Genomic DNA, 23,997 nt, shown 5'->3' with positions numbered 1-23,997 from the left:
ATCTATCGCTAATTCAAGGAAATGGACATTGACGAAATATTGAAGAGAGCGGAGACACGTGAAAATGAAGGTGGACCATTTACTGTAGGCGATGAATTACTTTCACAGTTTAAGGTACTTTCTGTGCATATAGTTTTGTTATCACCAGCCATAATGCTACCTCAACGGTTAGCAGACTTTAGGGACGGCTTGGCTTAATTCTGGTTCTCTTTGCTTGTTAGAAAATCTCTCCATTTTTGTGGCTATGTTTCCTTGTCCATATAACAGACTTATTTATTTGTTTTAAGGTTGCCAACTTTTCAACAATGGAAGAAGATGATATTGTGGAGTCTGACCGAAATACAAAATCATGGGAAGACATTATACCCTCAGACCAGAGAAGAAAAATGGAGGAAGAGGAAAGACAAAAGGAGCTTCAAGAAATCTATTTGCTTCCCAGGATGCGAAACTGTGCAAAGCAGGTGAGTTTCTGATTTAAAGGATAAGAGCATCTCTGAGGCTTTTTCTTTACTTAGCCCCTTCACACCATGAACATTTCGTGTTCGTTTTTTTCTTTCCCTTCTTCCAATAGCTGTAACATTGTTATTTTTACGTCTATGTAAGTGTGAATGGCACTATTGATTTTACCATATAGTGTACTGGGAAACGGAAAAAAACCCAAGCACAGTGAAATTGCAAAAAAAAAAAGTGCAATTTCCTTTTTTCTTTTTTCTATTTATTTACCATGTTAAGTATATGATAAAACTGACCAGGCAATATGAATCTCCAGCTCAGTACAAGTACACAGATACCGATCATGTATAATTTGTTTTGTTTAAGTTGTGAAAAAAAATTCAGACCTCTGGCACGGCGATCTTTTTCAGAGCCCTGGCTTTCATGACAACCCATCAGTGTCCCACAATCGCGTAGCTGCTACGGGTGGGTGGAATTTGTGACGCATGTCTGGCTGGTGCATGTTAAATCCTGCTGTTAGAGATTGACATTGGGATTTAACAGCTGCGGTTGAGGCTCTAATCCACCCGCTGCTGTGAAATGTACCTGATAGCTGATTAAATCGGCTATGTCGGGAAAGATGCGAGTTCGGTGACGGACCCCGCATCAAAGTCTGGGACATGCATGACTTATGATGTAAGTATACGTGATATGTAGTGGAGGTGTTAAATGAAATGTGCTATCCCCCTAAAATGTTTTCAACAGTTAAAAAAATGTAAAGTATTTAATGTTTTACTTTAAAAAAAACAACATTTTTTTAATTGTATAAAAAATCTGAAAACTAATTTTAAAAGGTTTGATATTCTCCACTTTTAAACACTAGGGGGAGCAGCTGCTGAAATTTGCAATAAAAATCTAGTGTACAACTAGCTTGCATTAGTACTGCAGTAATAGTGGGCGCAGTTTGCTCATGTGTCCGATGGCATCACACACTGTGATTAGATAAAAAGCCCAGTATAGTGCATTACACATGATTGGATTAGATACAGGGCTCAAGTGGAGTGTTTAACACAGGGTGGGATTAAGTAAGGCTGTCTGTATCACGCGCTGGGATTAGATACGCAGAATATATTACATGATTGGATTAGCTACAAGCCTCTGCGGAGTTTATTGAGCCTTTTTTTTTCTTTGCACCTCTCCCCTGGCTCCAGTCTTCCTGTTTGATAGGTGGCGTTGGGCTGCTCTTGATTGACCGTTCATACTAGTGCCATGGTTGAGCCAATGCAGCTTTTCCTCTATACCGTCGGAGGACTGCATGGGGACTGAAGCTCGATCTTGAACGTTTCAGAGCAGCATTTGCAAGGTCTGTAACTAAGAGCTTGTAAGAGCTTCACTCCTTGCCTAGGAGACTGGCCACAGCTATCTTTCCATTTTTCATAACACAGGGATTTTTTTAATACCCAATAAACTGAAATGTTGCTTGTTTTTACAACCACATTGCAGTTTTATTCATATTGAGAACAATCTCTTTAAGTAAAAAAAAAAAAAAGTCTCCAAAGGTTTGCATATCCTTCAATAAAGTTGTGACTTGAATTTTTCTCTGCAGAGCTGGAGCTACCCATTTATATTTGTGGATTATTGTGGTCTGTTTCTCAAGAAATATTTCTGACTTTCAGGCAAGCTTTAATGGAAGCGAAGGCCGGCGCAGTCGGAATAGAAGATATTCAGTTTCTGATGACAGTGATTCAGGCTCTGATAGAAAACGACCCAAGAAACGTGGTCGACCAAGGACCATACCAAGGGAAATCATTAAAGGTTTTAGTGACGCTGAGATCCGGAGGTAAGCTACGATCTATGCAGCATGTGTGTAGTAAAGCTGCTAGTGGAGTTAGTGGGCCCTGATGGTCAGCTGATGGGTGACAGATTCCCTTTAAAACCCTTTTTTTCGAATATGAGCTGCCGGCACCGACATCAGGCTTATCTACCGCATTCTGTAATGCTGTAGATAAGCCCGGGATGTATCCTGAAAGATAAGAAAAAAAAGTTAGATTATACTTACCGGGGGGTGGGGGGGGCGGTCCGATGGGTGTCTTGTTCCGGTCCGGCGCCTCCCATCTTCATACGATGCCATCCTCTTCTTCCTGTCATGGCTCTGGCGCAGGCGCACTGCTCTGCCCTCTCCCGGCGCCTGCACACTGCAGGACTCTGCTCTGCCCTATTGAGGGCAGAGCAGTGCGCCGGAGCCACAACAGGAAGGAAAGAGGATGGCATCGTATGAAGATGGAAGGCGCCGGACCGGAATGCAACACCCATCGGACCGGACCGCCCCCCCCCCCCCCTCCCGGTGAGTATAATCTAACTCTTTTTTTCTTATCTTTCAGGATACATCCAGGGCTTATCTACAGTATTATGCTGTAGATAAGCCCCTGATGTCTGTGTCGGCAGCTGATACTCGAAAAAAGGGGTAACAGATTCCCTTTAATGTTGTTTCCGCTGATATTTCTCATGTCTAGAGTCAACTTACAAATGCAGCTAGTATTGTTCTTGTACTTTTCCTTTGGTCTTCAGTGAAATATGGAAATTATAAATGAGATCTTATCAGCATTAAAATATTGCAGCGTTCAAAACTTATAATCGTTTTCTAATGTGTTTGTTTTTTTTTTTCCATTTTTTGTAGATTTATTAAAAGTTACAAAAAATTTGGTGGACCTCTGGAAAGGTAATTGTTCTCCCATTGATTGACTTTATGGGGTCTCTGCCGAGCATTGACATTAACCTGGCTGGCCATACAATGGTAGTAAACCTGGCTTATACATTGCAGGTCAGAACAGTGTCTAGTTGTTACAGTACTGGTCACTTGGCACCCCTCCATTTTTTTCATAGACTGTACAATATCTTCAGAAGTAAAAGGAAATGTACCAAAGTTATATGCTCAGGAGTTTTTAATTCGTGGTCCATAGTGTTAAAACAATAAAAAATAGTTTTTCGAGTGTTAAAACAATAAAATATAGTTTTTCAACTTACTTTACAATTTCAAAGAAGAAACAGAATAAACAGCATGTGCGGCAATAAAGGCACACCCTTTGGCATTGATGACAGCCTCCAAACATTTCTTGTAGCCATCAATAAGCTTCTTGCACTTCTCAGCTGGTATGTTCTCCCACTCTTCCTTTGCAGTTTGTTCAAGCTCTTGAGTGTTTGTAGGGTTCTTTTTCCTAATGGCAGATTTCAGCTCACCCCAAAGATTTTCAATGGCATTGAGGTCAGGAGTCATTGATGGCCATTTTAAACAGTCCATTTTTTCAGTTTCGACCATTCCTATGTACTTTTGGATGTGTGATTTCAGTCATTGTCTTGCTGGAGGAGCCAAGATCTTTGACTCAAACCAAGTTTGCTTAGGGCCCTGTCACACATAGCTTTGTGACACAATAGCGATCTCACCTCCCACTGTTGAAACTGGGATACCAAGGTCTTTGGAGATGGCCTTATACTCACTGCAAGTCTTGTGTTTGCTAATAGCAGTTCTGATGTCCTCAGACGGCTTCTTTGTCTTCACCACTGTGACAAAGGAACAAAGCCTAACGTGTGGCTTTTTAAAACACTGAAGTCATCATTCATTGGCTAATTCATGTCACATGGGCACAGACAATCACAGGTCATTCTCATTTGTGATTTACCACAGGCGAGTCAAAATGTGTTTCCATACTAATATAATGTATATGGTGTCAATACCAGTGTCACAGCAAGCTTTAGGTTTTTCTATTTTTCCCTCCCATCGATTTTTGTTTTAAATTATTGTTTATCATTTGCTCTTTCTCACCCATGACAGCACCACGGAGAGAGGGGGTCCGCCCATCGAGGACAGGAACCTACTGATAAAAAGGCGGCACCTCTCCTCCGCCCCCAGTTGGGTTCCTGTCCTTGACGGGTGACCCGTGGATCCTGCAGCAGGCGGCAGGCTTACCTGTGAAGAGGAGCCAGGGCCGTCCCGTTCGTAGTCTAATGGCAGCGGGGAGGCCCCTGCCGCGGCATGGTCGGTGCCTGAAGCCGCCACCGCTGTAGCCGAGGGGCTGTACAGGGTGTGCGGGCGGGAGAGGACCGAGCCGCCGCTCCGGAAAGGAGAATGGGGCTGGGGGGACGCCGGTACACGAGGGGGCAGCGCGCGGTACAGAGGTGTACCAATATGGCGCTGTCCCGGAAATGGAATGACGACTTCCGGGTCCCCGCGGTCGGCGCATGCGCATTGCGTGCTCCCCAGGGCACAGCGGGCAGGCTGGGAGGAGGAGGTGACGTCAGAGCCCGGGAGATTCAAAAGAAGAACGTGGGAGCTGCTCCTTGCTGGAAGAGTCTTATAGACATGGAGGACAGCGACCAGCACGAGGAGCAGCCAATGTAGCAGCATAAGGAGCAGCAGCACAGGCACCATCGCCGGCAGAAAGAAAAGGACGGGCGAGAGGGCCTTTCCAGTAGCCACTCCACGCAGCGGAGCAAGTCACCTCCTATGGATCAGCCCGTGAGGGATCCGAATCCACCTCCTGAACCGGTACCTGCAACCGCGCATAATGGGGTAAGTGATCTACGTGAATGTCCCCCATTATAATAGGCTTCTTTCCCCTATTAGGGAAAGAAGAAAGAAAAGACAAAGAACAGGGAATGCCCCACCTGTAGCAGGCCGCTTCCAGCAGCTTGGGATAAAAAACTCTGCGACTCCTGCATACAGGAAGTTCTTTGTGATGAAACCCCGGATTATGCCTCGGATCTAAGAGCGGTAATCCGATCAGAGTTTCAAAGTGCCCTTTCATCCCTAAAACACAAAGAGAGGGGAAAGAAAAGGGATACAGTAGCAGTCTCCCAGTCAGAGGCCTCGACATCAGGAGAAGTTACATCACATACTTCAGACACCGACTCGTCATCCTCAGATGAGGAAACAGAGGGTCGTCATTGCTTTCCCCTGGATGAGGTAGACATGTTAGTAAAAGCAGTAAGGTCTACCATGGGGGTAGCAGACCCTCCGCCAGATAGATCAGTTCAGGACATAATGTTCGGGGGACTAGGCCAAAAGAGACGCAGAGTATTGCCACTAAACGAGAATGTACAGCACCTGATAAAAAAAGAATGGGAGAGACCAGATAGGAAGAACTCCACGGTTCCCTCCCGTAAAAGAAAATACCCACTAGACGAGGAAGCATCCACATCCTGGGACAGAGCCCTGAAGTTAGACGTGGCGGTCGCCAAAGCCTTGAAAAAATTTGCACTCCCCTTTGAGGATATGGGTACTCTAAAGGACCCATTAGACAAAAAAGCTGATACTTTCCTCAAGGGCACCTGGGAATCAGCAGGAGGAAATCTTAGGCCAGCGATAGCAGCAATTTGTACCTCCAGAGCCCTCATGGTGTGGGTGGACCGACTAGAGAAGCAGCTAAGGGAAGGTACACCCAGGGAGAAGATCCTGGAATCCATTCCCGTGATAAGGGAAGCGGCGGCCTTCTTAGCCGACTCTTCGGCCGATTCAGTAAGGTTGTCATCCAAACCGGCAGCCCGAAGAACGCTGTGGGTTAAATGTTGGCCTGGGGACTTACAGACCAAGATGAAACTATGTGCCATCCCTTGTGAAGGGAAATTCCTATTTGGAGAGACATTGGATGACATCCTCCAAAAGGCGGGGGACAAAAAGAAGGGATTCCCAAGTTTAGGCCCCACAGGCTTTAAAAGGTCCTTTCGAAACAAAATATTTTTTCAGGGGAGACCCCCGAAAGAACAGAAATGGGACGACAGAAGGAGAGACAGGGGGTTCTTCTTTGGTAACTTGTCCCGAGACAAAAGCCCTCCAAGTGACTGTTTGCCCAGGGTGGGAGGGAGGCTAAGCTTTTTTCTCCCAGCCTGGAGGACAATATCGAACAACCCTTGGTTATTAAATCTGATAGGATCAGGGTTAAGGATAGACTTTCTCTCCCACCTCAAAAATATGTAGTGACTCCACTAAGATCATCAGTAAAAGAACAAGAAACCCTCGAAAAAGAGGTCCTAAGCCTGTTGAACAAAAGAGTCCTCCAGGAGGTTCCCCCGGGGGAGAAAGGCAGAGGATTCTACTCGCCTCTCTTCCTAATAACCAAACCGGACGGTACCTTCCGGACAATTATAAATCTAAAAAGACTGAACGATTATGTCAAAAACGAGAAATTCAAAATGGAGTCGACCATCAAAATTCTCTTTCCACATTGCTTCATGGTAGTATTAGACCTCAGCGATGCCTACTATCACGTCCCCATCCACAAAGACTCCCGAGAATACCTCAGACTTGCAATCTCCATAGGAGGCGAAATAAGGGAATTTCAGTACAGGGCCCTGCCATTTGGGATCTCGGTAGCCCCGCGAATCTTCACGAAACTAGTGGCTGAGATGATGGCTCACCTAAGAGAACAAGATGTTCTAATAGTCCCATATCTGAATGACTTTTTAATAGCGAGCAACTCGGCCCAAAGATGCAGGGAACAGAGGGACAGAGTGATGGGCACTCTAAAAAAAAAAAAAAAAAAAAAACCTCGGATGGCTCCTAAACCTAAAAAAAATTAAGGCTGGAGCCCAGAAAAGTCCAGGAGTTCCTAGGCCTGACACTGGACTCAAACACCCTGGAGTGTTACCTGCCAGACCACAAAAAGGAGAGGATCGCTCAGTTGGTAGCAAGAGCAACGCAGAACCCTTCCATGACGCTAAGAAAAGCAATGTCACTATTAGTGTCCCACTCCGCCTGCCTGCCAGCGGTCCAGTGGGCGCAGCTACATACGAGAGATCTCCAATGGGATGTTTTAGCCAACCAGTCAACATTAAGAAGTCATTTGGAAGGTTACGTTACACTAGACTCCAAAACTATTCATTCCCTAGCTTGGTGAGGAAACAGACAACCTATCCAAAGGGATTCATTGGGTGATAAAAGTCACACACATAATCACCACGGATGCCAGTCCCAAGGGATGGGGGGCACACATGAACAACAGGGTGGCTCAGGGGGAATGGGGAGGTCAGGAACTAGAAGCCTCCTCGAACCAAAAGGAGAGCTGCTGGCAGTAGGCTACGCCCTAACACACTTTCTACCAGTATTAAAGGGACATCATGTCCGAATATTTTCGGACAATCGAGTGACGGTGGCCTACATAAATCATCAGGGGGGAACCAGGTCCCGAACACTAATGAACACATCCTCCGAAATATTCACGCTAGCCGAGAAAAACCTACTATCCCTTTCTGCACTACACATACGGGGAGCAGAAAACCAGACAGCAGACTTTCTAAGTCACACCCAGCTACATCAAGGGGAGTGGGTTCTAAAACAGTCCATTTTTCGGAAGATTGTAAAAATGTGGGGAACCCCGGACATGGATGTGTTTGCCGACCACAAAAACAAAAAAGTGGAAGCATTTTGTTCCCTAGACCCCAGGGGGAATCCCAGGACCCTGGATGCGTTTATGCTTCCATGGACGCAGGGCCTAATCTATGCCTTTCCACCGCCCATTCTCATCCCGGCAGTCATAAGGAAAGTCAGAGAAGACAGGGCACGAATGATACTGATAGCCCCGTTTTGGCCAAAAAGAACTTGGTTTTCCTGGCTGAGAATACTGTCAATAACCGACACCTGGGTTCTACCAGATCCCCCCGACCTTCTGTCCCAAGGTCCCGTGTTACACACCCTCGGGCAGTGAACCTCCATTTAACAGCATGGAATTTGAAAGGGCACTGCTGAGGGGGAGTGGGGTTCTCAGAAAACCTGGTTTCCACGCTACAAAAGAGTAGGAAACCGATCATAACCAGGGCCTATGGTAGAACTTGGAGGAAATTTCTATCCGGGGTAAGGGTTCAAGATGGAGTCCAAATAGACAAAATTCTCGAATTCCTGCAAAAAGGGTTAGAGCAGGGGCTGGCAACTAGTACATTGAAGGTACAGATAGCGGCTCTAGGGGCCCTTTATAACCAGGATGTGGCAGGCAACCCTTGGATGGCACGGTTTATGAGGGCCGCAGCCAGGTCTAGGCCAATAACCACCCAGAAAATAGTCATGGGATCTAAATCTAGTTTTGTCTGCACTAACAGGGCCCCCGTTCGAGCCCATCCAGTCAGCACCCCTAAAAACCCTATCATTAAAGACTATACTTTTAGTGGCCCTAACATCCACTCGCAGAGTGAGCGATATTCAAGTTCTGTCAGCAATACCCCCGTTCACTAAAATCCTGGACGATAGAGTCATATTAAAACCTGATCCAGCGTAACTACCTAAGGTGTCGACACACTTCCATAGGTTCCAAGAAGTGGTCCTTCCTTCTGCCCAAACCCTAGGAATAGGGGAGAGGAGAAATTTCACACCCTGGATGTGAAGAGGTGTCTAGTTCAGTACCTAGAGGCCACCAAGGGATGTAGGAAGGAAGGGTCTCTCTTTGTGTTTGTTTCCAGGGACCTCGGAAGGGGCATCCGAGTACCCTAGCAAGGTGGATAAGGGATGCGATTGCCCTGGCGTATTCATCCAGTGGGAATACCATCCCGGAGGGTCTAAAAGCTCACTCTACAAGGGCAATGGGACCTCATGGGCAGAAAGATCAGAGGTATCAATAGAGCAGATCTGTAAGGCGGCCACCTGGTCAACAACTTCTACCTTTTTCAGGCACTATCGCTTAGATCTAGCCTCTACGTCTGACCTGACCTACGGGAGAAGGGTCCTTCAGGCGGTGGTCCCTCCCTAAGCTACCAGTCTCTGAAATTCTCTCCGTGGTGCTGTCATGGGTGAGGGAGAATAGCTTAGTTACTCACCGATAACGGTGTTTCTCGGAACCCATGACAGCACCCGCTTATTCCCCCTCTTTTACGTGTGCGGTGAGCATGAGTTAATGTGTGTAAAGTGTTTTTGTTAGACACGGTGCTTCTCCATAATATGCAATATTCTAATGTTATGTATATACTTTTGTTGTTAACCGGGAGACCCTCTGATGCTCTGTAACCAGCTGGGGTCGGAGGAGAGGTGCCGCCTTTTTATCTGTAGGTTCCTGTCCCTGATGGGCGGACCCCCTCTCTCTGTGGTGCTATCATGGGTTCCGAGAAACATCGTTATCGGTGAGTAACTAAACTATTTGCATTTAACACAAGTGCTCTATCCAAAAAAACTGTTTCACTTGATTCATTTTATGCAGGAGATATATTTTTTGCTTGATGTTATTAATGTAATGCTGAAATGTTGTTTTTTTTTTGTTTTTTTTTTAAAGTGTGCTATAAATGTTTATCAATTGTTACAATTTATGTAACAGTATTTTAAGATCGTTTTCACATTTTTGTATGAAATTCTTTTCTAGGTTAGATGCTATAGCTCGAGATGCGGAGTTGGTGGAGAAATCTGAAGTTGACCTGCGTAGACTTGGAGAACTGGTGCACAATGGATGTATCAAAGCTCTGAAGGATAGTTCTAGCAGTGAAAGGACAGGTATGTGATGAAATGCCAGCCTGCTTTAAAAAGGGGTTTTAAGTAAAGGATTTTTCTATATATTACTTTGATTACATTTTTGGAAATGTGAATGAGACTTTTGTCAATTTAAATATACAGCTCTGGCAAAAATTAAGAGACCAATGCAACATTTTCAGTTTGTCTGATTTTTCTCTTTATAGGTATATTTTTGAGTAAAATGTGAATTGCTCTTTTATTCTATAAACTACTGGCAACATGTTTCCTAATTTCGAAGCAATAAATTTTGTATTTATTTTCAGAAAATGAGAAATGGTCAAAATAACAAAAAAATGCAATGCTTGCAGACCTCAAATAATGCTAAGAAAACAAGTTCATAATCATTTAGAAACAACAATTCTAATGTTTTAACTCAGGAAGAGGTCATAAATCAATATTTTGTGGAATAACCATGATTTTTAATAACAGCTTTTATGCGTCTTGGCATGCTTTCCACCAGTCTTTCACACTGCTTTTGGGTGACCTTATGCCCCCCTGGTACAAAAATTGATGCAGTTCTTCTTTGTTTGATGGCTTGTGACTATCCATCTTCCTCTTGATTACTTTCCAGAGGTTTTCAATGGGGTTCAAGTCTGGAGATTGGGTTGGCCATGACAGGGATTTGATGTGGTAGTCCTTCATCCACACATTGATTGACCTAGCTGTGTGGCATGGCGCATTGTCCTGCTGGAAAAAACAGTACTTAGAGATGGGGAACTTTGCCTGAGCAGAAGGAATCAACTGTTTTTCCAGGATAACCTTGTATGCTGCTTGATTTATCCGTCCTTCACAAAGATTAACCTGCCCAATTCCAGCCTTGCTGAAGCATCCCTAGATCATCACCGATCCTCCACCAAATTTCACAGTGTGTGCGAGACACTGTAGCTTGTACGCCTCTCCAGGTTTCCATCTAACCATTAGACGACCGAGTGTTGGGCAAAGCTGAAAATTGGACTAATCAGAGAAGATTACCTTACTCCAGTCCTCTATGGTCCAATCCTTATGGTCTTTGGCAAACTTCAGCCTGGCACTCCTTTGCTTCTCATTGATGAAAGGCTTTTTTTTTCTAGCTTTACATGACTTGAGCCCTACCTCTAGGAGCCTGTTACGAACTGTTCTTGCCATGCACGTCACCCCAGCTGCCATTTGCCATTCCTTTTGTAGGTCACTTGATGTCATCCTGCGGTTGCTGAGTGACATTCGAATAAGATGACGATAATCCCTGTCAGTGGAGAGTTGTTTTCGCCCTCTGCCAGTCTGCAGCTTTGTTGTTCACAATGTCTGCTGCTTGACCTTGTTGTAATGGACTGCCGTCTTAGAAATTTTCAGGATGGAGGCAACATATGACGCTCACTGTCTCCCTCTGCTAGTAAAGCCAGAATTGAGCCCTTCTTTTCCTCACTCAAGACTTTTCTTTACAATTCTTTTGGCATGGTTAAGTTATTTTTTCATTCCTATTACTTTTGGGATATTACAAGCACTTGTTTTGCCATCCAGCTTGTCCTATTGCAAGAGGATTGTGAACACCACAGCAGGGTTTTTTTTATACTTTTCCTCGTTAAATAAGATTTGGTTCAGGTGATCACCTAATCAGAAGCACATTAAGTAGAATGAGGTGTAATCTGGTTGGAATTCAACTGACACTGGAATTAAATTGCTGTCCGACATGTAGAGAAGCTGATTTTTATAAAACTGTGCAATGGTTTCTTAATTTTTGCCAGAGCTGTATATACCTTATATACTCATGTATAAGCCGAGTTTTTCAGCACTTTTTTTTTTTGTGCTGAAAACGCCCCCCTCAGCTTATACACGAGTCATTGTCCCAGAAAGATGGCACGGTAACAGCGTGGGTCACAGAGGCAGGAGGCTGCGGCTAATGCCTGTGCCCGCTGCTAAAGAAAAATGAATATTCACTGCACTAGCAATCAATATTAGTTTCTCTAATAAGGACGCACAGTTACAGCTGCAACCGCCGGCTTCCAACAAACATCCTACATTCCTTCCCTGCGCGCCCTCGCTGCATCTCGTTACGTGCCAGCAGCTCGCTCATTAAGGTAATGAATATGCACCTCTCTCCACTCCCAAAGGCATGGAGTGAATATTCATAACCTTATTGATCGCTCGGCCGGAAGAGCTGCTGGCATGGAACGAGATGCAGCCAAGGCGTGCAGGGTTGGTAAGTAGGATGTGCGTTTTTTTTGTTTTGTTTTTTTTTATAGGAGCCATGCATACAAGGACAGGGATGGGGAGCCAAGCATACAAGGATAGATAGATAAATATATCTTTATTTTTTATTATATCTATCTAATTGTATTTTTCATTTTTTTTTTTTTTTTTTTTTACTTATAAAGCAAGGTTGTTTTGTTTTTGTTTTGTTTTTTTTTACCCTTTCCTGAAGCTACCGATTTTTTTTTTTTTTCTTCTCATTTTCATTTTTTTCCTCCCTTTCTAAGAGTTATCATTTTTTTAATTTTTCTGCCCACATAGACGTTAGAGGGCTTGTTTTTTTGTGCGACTAGTTGTACTTTTGAATGACACCATTCATCTTACCACATTATTTTTTTGGAAAATGGGGAGAAAAATTACAAGTCCAGTGACATTGTAAAAAAAACCGTGATTCTGACATTAGTTTGTTTTTTTTTTTGCAATTTCATTATGGTGTACATTTTGTAGTAAAAATGTTTTGACTATATCATTTTCCCCATCAGTAGGATTATGTCTTTCTCAAACATGTCCAGTTTTATTTATTTTAATGGTGAAAGAAAATCGGAACTTTGAAAGAAAAAAAAAAATTCTATTGTCACCATATTCAGAAACTTGTAACACTTTCTTTTCTCCAACGCCTCATTGGGGGACACAGACAGTGGGTGTTACGCTGCTTGCCACTAGGAGGACACTAAGTGAGCACAGAAAAAAGTTAACTCCTCCTCTGCAGTATACACCCTCTCACTGGCTGAGATTTCTCCAGTTCTTGCTTTGTGTCTGTAGGAGGCACTTCTGACCCCACCATTTTTATTTTCATTTTGAATTTTCTGTAAATTTTTATTTTTTAATTAACGGAGTGAAGGGGGCGACGGTTCCTTTCAACGGACCGCTCTCCCCCGAACCAACAACAGGCGAGCACTCAAAATATATCTCCCCGTACACTTTCCTGCGACGACGGGGCACACCTAATTCTTCTGGGCGACGGTTCCTTTACGGTCCCAGTCTCCCCACACGGATATGAGGGCGAGCGCACGGACGGAGAAGTTTCAGAAGCGCTCTTTGGATGCCCTGGATCAGCCCCAGATCTCTCCATCCCCCTGCCATAGGAAGGATCGATTGAGCAATACCCCTTTAAGAACTCCTCCAGCTCTGCTACATCGCCCGGAGGATGAGGGACCTGCAGCTGGAAGGCCCCGGACACCGCGGCCTGCCTGAGCACTGGAGAGGAGGTATGGGGTTGGGTCCTTGTCCCCTGGAGAAGTGCTGACTTAGCGTCAGCAGCGGTACACTGGCGCCCGGTCGTGGCCCCCCCGCCGGTGCTTACTGCAGGGAGGCGAGAAATTTAGTCCCCGGCTTTTAGGCCTACTAGGCTGGAATTTGCATAGCGCCGCCCACGACTTTGACGCGCCTCGCTCTGTGCGAGAAGCGCCCTGCTAGTATCGGGGGCCATGTTTTTACCTCAAAAGCTTAACCCCTTCTCTGCCTGATCTGGGACTGCCGCAAAGCGTGTACACTGACGGACAGAACCTGGATGTCACACAGGGCCACTGTTGTTCCTCCCGGGGACACAGCACAGGACCGTGGATAAGCTGCATCTGCCCTCATATTAAAGCTTAACCCCTTCTCTGCACATACCCTGCAGCTGCAGCCTAGGCTCTGCCTTTAAGCCTTTCAGGGGCACTATGTCTCAATCTAAGGAAGTTAAAAAGGCTATTAAGAAGCACACTGCGTTCTTTACTGCTTGTACCACTTGCAAGGCTGCCTTACCCTGTGCCCAGACTAATCCGTTTTGCACGGATTGTGACCCGGCTCGTGCTGAAACGCCACCCGCCGCTGCTGCGACAGAGCTCCTTGCATTTAGTCCCCCTGAGTGGGCTGCGTCCCTGTCACGGTCTTTGGAATCACTAACCAAGGCTTTAGACTCCCTCCGGGAATCCTCTTTAAGTCTGGCGACGACCAAGAACCGTCCCCCAGCAGGGGCTTTACTCGTTCAAGGGATCCTCAAGTCTTTAGAAAGCGGACCCATGACGCGTCCCCTAGTCACGCTCGCGCTTCAGCATTGGCGAGTTCTGTCTCTCGCTCTCCCTCTCCTAGCGTTCGCAGCGAACATGATTCTGAATTCTAGTCTGACACGTCGGTCCTTCAGAATCCCCCAAATGACAAAGAGTCGCTTGATTCTCTTATACAGTCAGTCAACAGGATTCTGAAGTTGAATGAGGAGAATATTCCCGCTCCGGAGCACGCTATCTCCTTTAAGAGGACTAAACGTGTGTGCACGTTATTTGCCAGCCACCCGGAGTTTAAGAACATTGTCCAAAGACATAGGGACCGACCACACAAGAGGTTTGCAGGCCAAAAGCCTACCGAGGCTAAATACCCTTTTGCTCCAGATCTAATGAAGGATTGGTTACAGTCCCCTTCGGTGGACCCTCCTGTTTCGTGTCTTGCTTCTAAAACGCTGCTATCCGTTTCTGAAGGCTCTTCTGTCAGAAACCCCTCCGATCGTCAAATTGACTACCTCGCTCGCTTAGTGTTTGAAGCTTCAGGAGTGGCACTTTTTCCATCCTTCGCGGCGACTTGGGTGGCTAAGGCAATGGCTGCGTGGGCAGAAGTCTTAATTACTGCCCTCCAAGGTAGCAATCTTCCGGAGGCAACCAGTGTCACCAGGCAGATAATTCACACAGGGGACTTTGTAGTGGATGCTTCTTTAGATGCCGCCAGTTGCGCTGCTCAGGCAGCCGCTAATGCAGTCTCCATTAGAAGAGCCTTATGGCTCCGTGACTTACGGGCAGACTCCACTTAAAAATCATTAACTTCCCTGCCCTATCAAGCGGGGTCGCCTATTTGGAGAGAAACTGGACCAGCTTATTTCGGACTCTACCGGGGGGGGGAAAAGTAAATTCCTTCCCCAACAAAAGGCTGTCCGGCCGTTTCGGAATCAACAGCTGACTCGTTTTCGAACTTTTCGCAAAAATTCCAGTTGGTCCTCCTCAACCTTTTCTTCCGGACCAAGTCGGACCCCGCGTGGAGACAGAGATCACCAGGTCTCATACAGTCCTAACCGATCTTGGAAGTCCAGGCCAAGGGCATCTGGATCTAGAGGAGCCAGATCCCATAGATCCTCTACACAGTGACTTGTTGCGGTATCCGGCGGACACCGACAAAGTAGGCGGTCGTCTACTTTCATTCAGTCAAACCTGGCTCGCGGTCGTTCACGACGAATGGGTCAGGGAGCTGGTGTCCTCCGGATACAAAATAGAATTTGCTTCTCTCCCTCCGACACGTTTCTTCCGGTCTTCTCCTCCCAAGGAAAAGACAGCAGCCTTCCTTCGGGCTGTTCATGCGCTGCAAAGGGACGGAGTCATCATTCCGGTCCCTCAAGGCAAAAGGTTCAAGGGTTTTTATTCAAACCTTTTTTGTGGTTCCAAAGAAGGACGGAACGATGCGGCCCATACTGGACCTCAAGGTTTTAAATCAGTTTGTCAGGGTACAGCGATTTCGAATGGAATCCCTCCGATCAGTTGTCACCTCCATGGAAAAAGGGGAGTTCCTAGCATCCATTGACATCAAGGATGCTTATCTTCACATCCCGACTTGCCCGTCCTACCAGCAGTTCCTGCGCTTTGCAATTCCCGAGGAACACTTTCAGTTCGTTGCCTTGCCCTTCGGACGCCACCGCCCCCAGGGTCTTTACCAAGGTCATGGAGGCTGTCGTGGCCATTCTTCACGCTCGGGAAGTGGTGGTACTCCCGTATCTGGACGATCTGCTGATAAAAGGTCCGTCCCTTCTAGCCTGCAAGGAATCTGTGGATATCACAGAAAATACTCTCTCTCACCTGGGTTGGAAGATAAACTTTGAAAAGTCTTCCCCAACACCGGCCCAGCAGATTTCCTTTTTGGGAATGGTCTTGGACACTTCCCACGGGTTGGTCATTCTCCCTCCAGAAAAGGCCCGAGCTTTGCAACAGGCGGCTCGGACTCTTTCCCGTCCGGTTTCTCATTCTATTCGTTTCAGCATGAGAATTCTCGGAAAGATGGTGGCAGCAATGGAAGCGGTAGCATTCGCACAAATCCATCTCTGCCCTTTGCAACAAGCCTTACTGTTGACTTGGGACAAGAACCCGTTCTCCCTGGACCGTCGGTTCCTTCTGCCCCTGCGGGTCAGACAAGCCCTCAAGTGGTGGACACTGAAATCCTCCCCGAGTCAAGGAAGGTCTTTTCTCCCAGTACGATGGTTGGTAGTGACCACCGACGCAAGTCTTCTGGGCTGGGGTGCGGTGTTTCGTCACCACATGGCACAGGGTCATTGGTCAATTCAGGAGTCACGTCTCCCCATCAACATTTTGGAGATACGATTAGCTCTACTGCGTTTCCACCATCTCCTCGCAGATCACCCCATCAGGATTCAATCCGACAACGCCACGGCGGTAGCATATATCAACCGTCAGGGGGGTACTCGGAGCAGGATGGCCATGCACGAAGTGAGTCATATCCCCCATTGTGCCGAGACCAACCGTTCGCCCATCTCCACGATCCACATCCCGGGCATAGAGAATTGGGCGGCAGACTTTCTCAGTCGCCAAGGCCTTGCCTCGGGAGAATGGTCTCTTCATCCGGAAGTCTTTCAGGAGATTTGCCGTCGTTGGGGCACTCCAGATGTGGATCTCATGACCTTAAGGCTAAACAACAAGGTTCCTCTGTTCATTGCCCGATCGCGTGATCCATGCTCCATCGGAGCGGACGCCCTATTTCTGCCGTGGCACCGGTTTCGGCTCCTGTACATTTTTCCCCTCTTCCCTTGCTCCCGAGGGTCATCAAGAAGATTAGAGCAGAGGGAGTACCAGTGATCCTAGTCGTGCCAGATTGGCCGCGCCGGGCATGGTACGCAGAACTAGTACAACTAGTCGCTGACATCCCTTGGCGACTTCCAGATCGCATGGATCTACTCTCTCAGTGCCCGATTTACCACCAGAACTCCGGGGCCCTGACTTTGACGGCATGGCCGTTGAATCCTGGATTCTAGCACAAGCTGGGTTTTCTCAAGTTGTGATTTCCACCATGATTAGTGTTAGGAAGCCCCGTGTCTATGCGCATTTATCACCGCACCTGGAAAACCTTCTTTTCGTGGTGCAAGGGTCATGGTCAATCCCCTTTAGTGTTTTCCATTCCTGCCATATTGGAATTCCTTCAGTCAGGATTAAAGTCAGGCTTTCGCTTAGCTCGCTCTAGGGCCAAATTTCAACCTTGTCAGTGCTATTCCAACGCAAAATTGCCACCAAACTTCAGGTCAAGACGTTCATTCAGGGAGTTTCTCATGTAGGGCCTCCCTATAAAAGGCCATTTGAATCATGGGACCTTAACTTGGTTCTCGGGGCCTTACAGGAGGCTCCTTTCGAACTGCTGCAGGACGTACCACTAACTATTCTCTTTTGGAAGGTGGTCAATCAGACGAGTTTCGGAATTGGCGGCCCTGTCCTGCCGTCCTCCGTTCCTGAATTTTCATCAGGACAAGGTAGTGACTGTCTTTCCGTAGTCTCCAACATCATGTCCGCTCTCTACCTGAAACTAAACCTCTCAAAACTGAACTTCTTCTGCTCCCGCCGTCTACTAACCTCCCTAAATCTGACATTTCCCTCTCCTCTCCGTGGGTGGCACCATAATAATACCTCGGCAGCAGGCACGCTGTCTGGGTGTTATGTTTGACACCAATCTCTCCTTCACATCCCATTTACAATCTCTTGCCCGCTCTTGCCGCTTACACCTAAAGAACATCTGCAGAATCTGCCCTTTTCTCACCATGGAAACAACAAAAACCCTCAGTGTCGCATTGATCCACTCCCGCCTGGACTACTGCAGCACTCTATTAATTGGCCTTCCTGTTACTCGACTTTCCCCTCTACAGTCCATACTTAATGCAACAGCCAGGGTCATCCATGTGGCTAATCGGAACTCGGACGCGTCCGCTTTTCACCAATCGTTACACTGGCTGCCCATTCCATATAGGATTCAATTTAAAGTACTTGTTCTCACCCACAAAGCTCTCCATAGTGTGGCATCCCCTTACATCTCCTTCCACATTTCTGTCTATCGGCCTAACTGACTGCTGCGTTCTGTAAACGACTTTCGACTAACCTCTGCATTAATCCGCACCTCCCACTCCCGACTCCAAGACTTCTCCCGTGCTGCGCCAATCCTCTGGAATGCTCTACCCCAAGATATTAGGACTATCCACAATTTTGCACAGTTTTAGGCGCTCCCTCAAAACGCATCTGTTCAGCGCGGCCTATCATGTTCCCTAATCAAAGTTATTTTATGTTTAAGTGTGCGTGTGTAGCCCATTCACTATCTCTCTCTATCCCCAATTCCCTCAAGATGGCTGGACCATCATTGTAAATACACCATTGTAAATACACACCTGTACTTTGTATCTCCCCCACCTCATTGTAGATTGTAAGCTCTCACAAGCAGGGTCATCTTATTTTGCTTTAATTATTGTACTGTTAACGTTGTTACTTATGACTTGTGTTTTGAAACTGTAAAGCGCTGCGGAATATGTTGTTGCTATATAAATACAGATTGTTAATATTATTACTATATACATCAATGCCACAGGTGTGCTGCATATAGTAAAAATCATGGTCTCCTTTGAAGCCGGCCACATCTGTCATAGCAATCCATCAGCACCATACGATCATGTCATGGGCGCGTCGATGGTCACATGGAATGATGCGCCCCCATGCCGACTTGCTTTTAATGCTGCTGTCAGAGTTTGACATTGGCATTTAACTGGTTAACAATCAAGTGCAGCACTCACGATTGTTCGGAGCAGGTCCTGGCTGTAAGCGCACAGCCATCACCTGCTGAGCATGGGGAGGGTTCACCCCTTAAGCCCGCTGCATACACTCGCTACCGACTTGCACCGTACATGTACGGCCGACGTAAGTAACAGGTTAAAAAAAATCGAGATTCTTGTAATATTGCATGTTTAATATGGTTTTCAAATTGTTTTTCGTCCTAGGTGGAAGGAGAGGAAAAATAAAAGGACCAACGTTCCGTATCTCAGGAGTACAAGTTAATGCAAAGCTGGTCAGTTCTCATGAAGAAGAGCTGCTTCCATTGCATAGATCTATTCCTCCAGAACCCGACGATAGGAAAAGGTGTGTAGCATTTAGCACAGTGTGTTTATGGTAGGACTTAATTCTGTAGCCATCAAACTAGGTTTGATCATAAAATCCACAGGTATCTGCAGAGGTGAACACTTTATTTCAAATCACATATGCGGAACTTAACCATAAAGCAGCTGAATCTGCCAAAAAGATATGTTCGAGCACAGACCCCTGGGTCTCCTATCCCCTTAATATTTCTCACATGATGCTAGAAATGAATTTCAAAATCTGATATCTGCAGAAACCTTTTTTTTTCCACTTGGTTTTTATGTTTTCTGTATAGTTTTTACTTTTTCTCTTCCTGATTGTTAGATATGTTATTCCGTGCCACACAAAAGCAGCACACTTTGACATTGACTGGAAAAAAGACGACGACTCAAATCTTTTAATTGGAATCTATGAATATGGTTATGGCAGCTGGGAAATGATAAAAATGGATCCTGACCTCAACTTAACACAAAAGGTAAAATGACCTGCTCTGTAAGTGCACATTAGTGTTTGGGCAAATACAGGAAGAAACTGTATCCGCTCCAATTCCCTTTCCATATTAGCGAGAAGGAACCAATGGCAGCCGCAGGTAAATTGTGGCAACAATTGGTGAACCATATGGCACGCCCGGCCACAGTCATCTGATCTCTGTTTATCAGGTAACCATGCTGTGAGGATACTCTCACAAGAGGGATATATTCCAAATACTGCCAATCCACATATGGTATCAAATGAAATATGCCAGATATTGAAATATTCAAAGGTCCCTCCAAAAAAGACACTTATCTGTATAATGCCGTGTGTCCTGTGATATGTAGCGCTTCATCAGGGAGCTTATTTGTGAGCCTGCAACTGCTCAGTTGCTGGGAGGACAGTGATCTCGCCTGGCGGGGGAGACCCGTGATCTAACCTGACACCCATAGTCCCATTCTCTATTATCTCAGATTAATACGGTTAAGGATTTTTCTTTTCCTTTTTTTTTCCAAGGTCCCATTGTGGATGTAATTTGTAGTGAATGTTTTTAGTGTTTTTTGCCTGCTGAGGACTTTTCATATTGGGTTTTCTTTTGTAGCGTCTTGTCCGCTGTTTATAAAACAAACAACAAACAACTACAGACCAGTCTCCAATCTCCCCTTCATCTCTAAACTCTTGGAGCGCCTGATATACTCACGCCTTACCCGTTACCTCTCCACTCACTCCCTCCTAGACCCTTCACAGTCCGGTTTCCGCCCCCTACATTCGACAGAAACTACACTCATCAAAGTGACCAATGACCTTCTGACAGCAAAACGTAATGGTGACCACTCTCTGCTCATTCTTCTCGACCTTTCTGCAGCTTTCGACACTGTTGACCATCCTCTCCTACTCTCTAGGCTCCAGTCACTAGGCATTAAGGACACTGCTCTTTCCTGGTTCTCCTCCTATCTTTCCGACTGCTCCTTCAGTGTTCTGTTTTCTGGCTCCACTTCATCTCCTCTTCCTCTCACTGTTGGGGTACCTCAGGGCTCAGTCCTTGGCCCCCTTCTCTTCTCTCTCTATACGGCCCCAATTGGACAGACCATCAGCAGATTTGGCTTTCAGTACCATCTTTATGCTGATGACACACAACTGTACACATCATCCCCTGACCTTACCTCCGCTGTACTACAGAACGCCACTGACTGTCTGTCTGCAGTCTCCAACATCATGTCTGCTCTCTATTTGAAACTCAACCTCTCCAAAACTGAACTACTTCTGCTCCCACCATCTACTAACCTCCCTAAATCTGACATTTCCCTCTCTGTGGGTGGCACCATAATAACACCCCGACAGCAGGCACGCTGTCTGGGTGTTATGTTCGACTCCGATCTCTCCTTCACCTCCCATATACAATCTCTTGCCCGCTCATGCCGCTTACACCTAAAGAACATCTCTAGAATCCGCCCTTTTCTCACCATGGAAACAACAAAAACTCTCACTGTCGCCCGGATCCACTCCCGCCTGGACTACTGTAATGCTCTATTAATTGGCCTCCCTCTCACTCGACTCTCCCCTCTCCAGTCTATCCTTAATGCAGCAGCCAGGGTTGTCCATCTGGCTAATCGTTACTCAGACGCGTCCGCTCTTCGCCAGTCGTTACACTGGCTGCCAATTCATTACAGGGTACAATTCAAAGTACTTGTTCTCACCCACAAAGCTCTCCACAGTGCGGCACCCCCTTACATCTCCTCCCTCATTTCTGTCTATCGGCCTAACCGACCGCTGCGCTGTGCAAATGACTTTCGACTAACCTCTGCCCTAATCCGTACCTCCCACTCCCGACTCCAAGACTTCTCCCGTGCTGCGCCAATCCTCTGGAATGCTCTACCCCAAGATATTAGGATCATCCACAATTTGCATAGTTTTAGGCGCTCGCTCAAAACGCATTTGTTCAGAGCGGCCTATCACATTCAGTAATCAAAGTCATGTTATGTTTGTGTGTGTGTAGCCCATTCACTATCTCCATCTAACCCCCACCCCCTGAAGATGGCTGGACCGTCATTGTAAATACATCATTGTAAATACAAACCTATGCTTTGTATCTCCCCCACCTCATTGTAGATTGTAAGCTCCACAAGCAGGGTCGTCTTATTTCGCTTTAATTATTGTATTGTTAACGTTGTTACTTATGACTGTTGTGTTTGAAACTGTTCAACTGTAAAGCGCTGCAGAATATGTTGGCGCTATATAAATAAAGATTATTATTATTATTATTATTATTATTATTATTATTATTATTTATAATACTAACTCTGGTCTTGTGCATGATTTTATTGCTTTTCTGTTTTGTTTGCCGATAGACATTTATTTGTCACTTAGGTTTCGTGTATCTCATATGTTGTAGTGCACGTCATTGACTTTTTTTTTAGTGGAGTACTTAGTGTCCCACCAAAGTGTTTTTATGACTTCATATCATAAAACATTTGCCATTTAGATGCTTGGATCCCTATAATTGGAGACTAAGATTTGTTGTCCCCCATAATTTTGTGCTGTTTTCATTAATAAATGCGTGCAGGAAAATGATTTTAAAATGACTTAAGTTGAGAGGAACTTGTATATTATTAGACTGTGAGATAAGGTGAAGAATCTTCCAGCTAATTTCTAAAGGTTTCACATCTGTGGAATAAAGTGTGTGGCACCATTTGCATATAAGGATCCAACCTGATCAGTAGATGTTAAATGTATAGCCACTGGAAGCCCCATGACTGGAATCCCACTGATCAATAGAACAGGGCGTCCTGGGTCCCCAGTATGAATGAAGCAGTAGTCAGACATTAATTATTGCTTCTTTTAGAGACTGACGGTTGTAACTACTCTCCAGCTCTACACATTGCAAGAAGCCGTTCTGCTCATACTTGTACATCATGCCCACTCCAGGCAAATAGGGGAGAGAGCGGTCCAGAGGGAATTTATCAAAATATTTACAGACATTTTGCACCACATAAAAGTTGCCAATTTAGACACTTTTTCTGCCAGCCCCATGTCTTTTCATAAAAGTGGGCCAGACTTTGTGGCAGGGGATAATCAAATACTTCCTGATAGATTCACTATAATCAGTGACAGGTATTGGTGTAACAGTTGAAAGCTGGCAAGAATTTTGCTTTATGGCAAGATGTGGCAAATTTATAAAACTGAATTCCCCCCAGCTGAATTTTGTGCGTTTTTTTTTTTTCTATGTAGATAAGTTGATAATGGCATGTATTGAAGTTTTATATCACTATAGTGCCAAAGGTTTAGGTTGCAAGAAAAGTGACTTTAACCTTTCGTTTGATTGTTTGTCTTCTGTTTTAGATATTGCCTGATGATCCAGATAAGAAGCCCCAAGCTAAGCAATTACAGACCAGAGCAGACTACCTCATTAAACTGCTGAGCAAGGACCTGGCTAAAAAAGAAGCACAACGGCTTTCGGGAGTGAGTTGTTAATCATGAATTCTTTAAGGAATCTGTACAACTTTTGAGAACAATTTTATTTATCTTATATAGCACCATTAATTCCACTGCGTTTACAAACATCACTGTCCTTGGGGCTCATAATGTAAATTCCCTATTATTATTTATATAGCATCATTGATTTCATGGTGCTGTACATGAGATGGGGTTACATACAAATTACAGATATCACTTACAGTAAACAAGCTAACAATGACAGACTGATACAAAGGGGAGAGGACCCTGCCTTTTCGGGCTTACATTCTACAGGATGATGGGGTAGTATACAGTAGGTAGGTGGGTTGCAGCAGTTCCAGTGTTGGTTGAGGCGATATCTCTGGTAGTGGTGAGGAGGTAGCGGGGTCATTGCAGGCTGTAAGCTTTCTTGAAGCGGTTGTGTTTTCAGGTTCTGTCTGAAGGATCCTAATGTGGTTGATAGTTGGACATGTTGGGGCAAAGAATTCCAGAGGATGGGGGATGTTCGGGAGAAGTCTTGGAGGCAGTTGGATGAGAAGCGAATAAGTGTGGAGGAGAGAAGGGGAGGACTTGGAGGACCGGAGATTACATGAGGGAAGGTATCGGGAGATTAGCTCAGAGACATATGGGGGAGACATGTTGTAGATGGCCTTGTAGGTCATTATTAGTAATTTGAACTGGATACGCTGAGGGAATGGGAGCTAGTGAAGAGATCTGCAGAGGGGAGAAGCGGAGGAGTAGTGAGGAGAGAGATGAATTAGTCGGGCAGCAGAGTTAAAGATGGACTGGAGAGGTGCGAGGGTG

At 45.6% G+C, this 23,997-nt stretch overlaps 1 protein-coding gene across 3 annotated transcripts in view; it reads left to right on the top strand.

Moving 5' to 3' along the window:
- CHD1 (chromodomain helicase DNA binding protein 1) overlaps positions 1 to 23,997 on the top strand; it is a 110,679-nt gene that overhangs the window by 68,050 nt on the left and 18,632 nt on the right. For all 3 annotated transcript variants that reach the window (XM_073544779.1, XM_073544699.1, XM_073544862.1), the window contains 8 exons: positions 19 to 114; positions 288 to 461; positions 2,109 to 2,272; positions 3,110 to 3,151; positions 9,765 to 9,892; positions 19,134 to 19,272; positions 19,594 to 19,744; positions 23,080 to 23,199. In XM_073544779.1, coding sequence (XP_073400880.1) covers positions 19 to 114; positions 288 to 461; positions 2,109 to 2,272; positions 3,110 to 3,151; positions 9,765 to 9,892; positions 19,134 to 19,272; positions 19,594 to 19,744; positions 23,080 to 23,199 — 1,014 coding nt within the window. The remainder of the gene's footprint in view (positions 1 to 18; positions 115 to 287; positions 462 to 2,108; positions 2,273 to 3,109; positions 3,152 to 9,764; positions 9,893 to 19,133; positions 19,273 to 19,593; positions 19,745 to 23,079; positions 23,200 to 23,997) is intronic.

Source organism: Dendrobates tinctorius, unplaced genomic scaffold (genome assembly GCF_039654945.1).
Source record: "Dendrobates tinctorius isolate UK_male_01 unplaced genomic scaffold, ASM3965494v1 ptg000003l, whole genome shotgun sequence".
In the NCBI taxonomy this organism is placed as follows: Eukaryota; Metazoa; Chordata; class Amphibia; order Anura; family Dendrobatidae; genus Dendrobates; species Dendrobates tinctorius.
The sequence above is the reverse complement of the archived record's forward strand: the minus strand, read 5'-3'. Positions and strand labels throughout refer to the sequence as shown.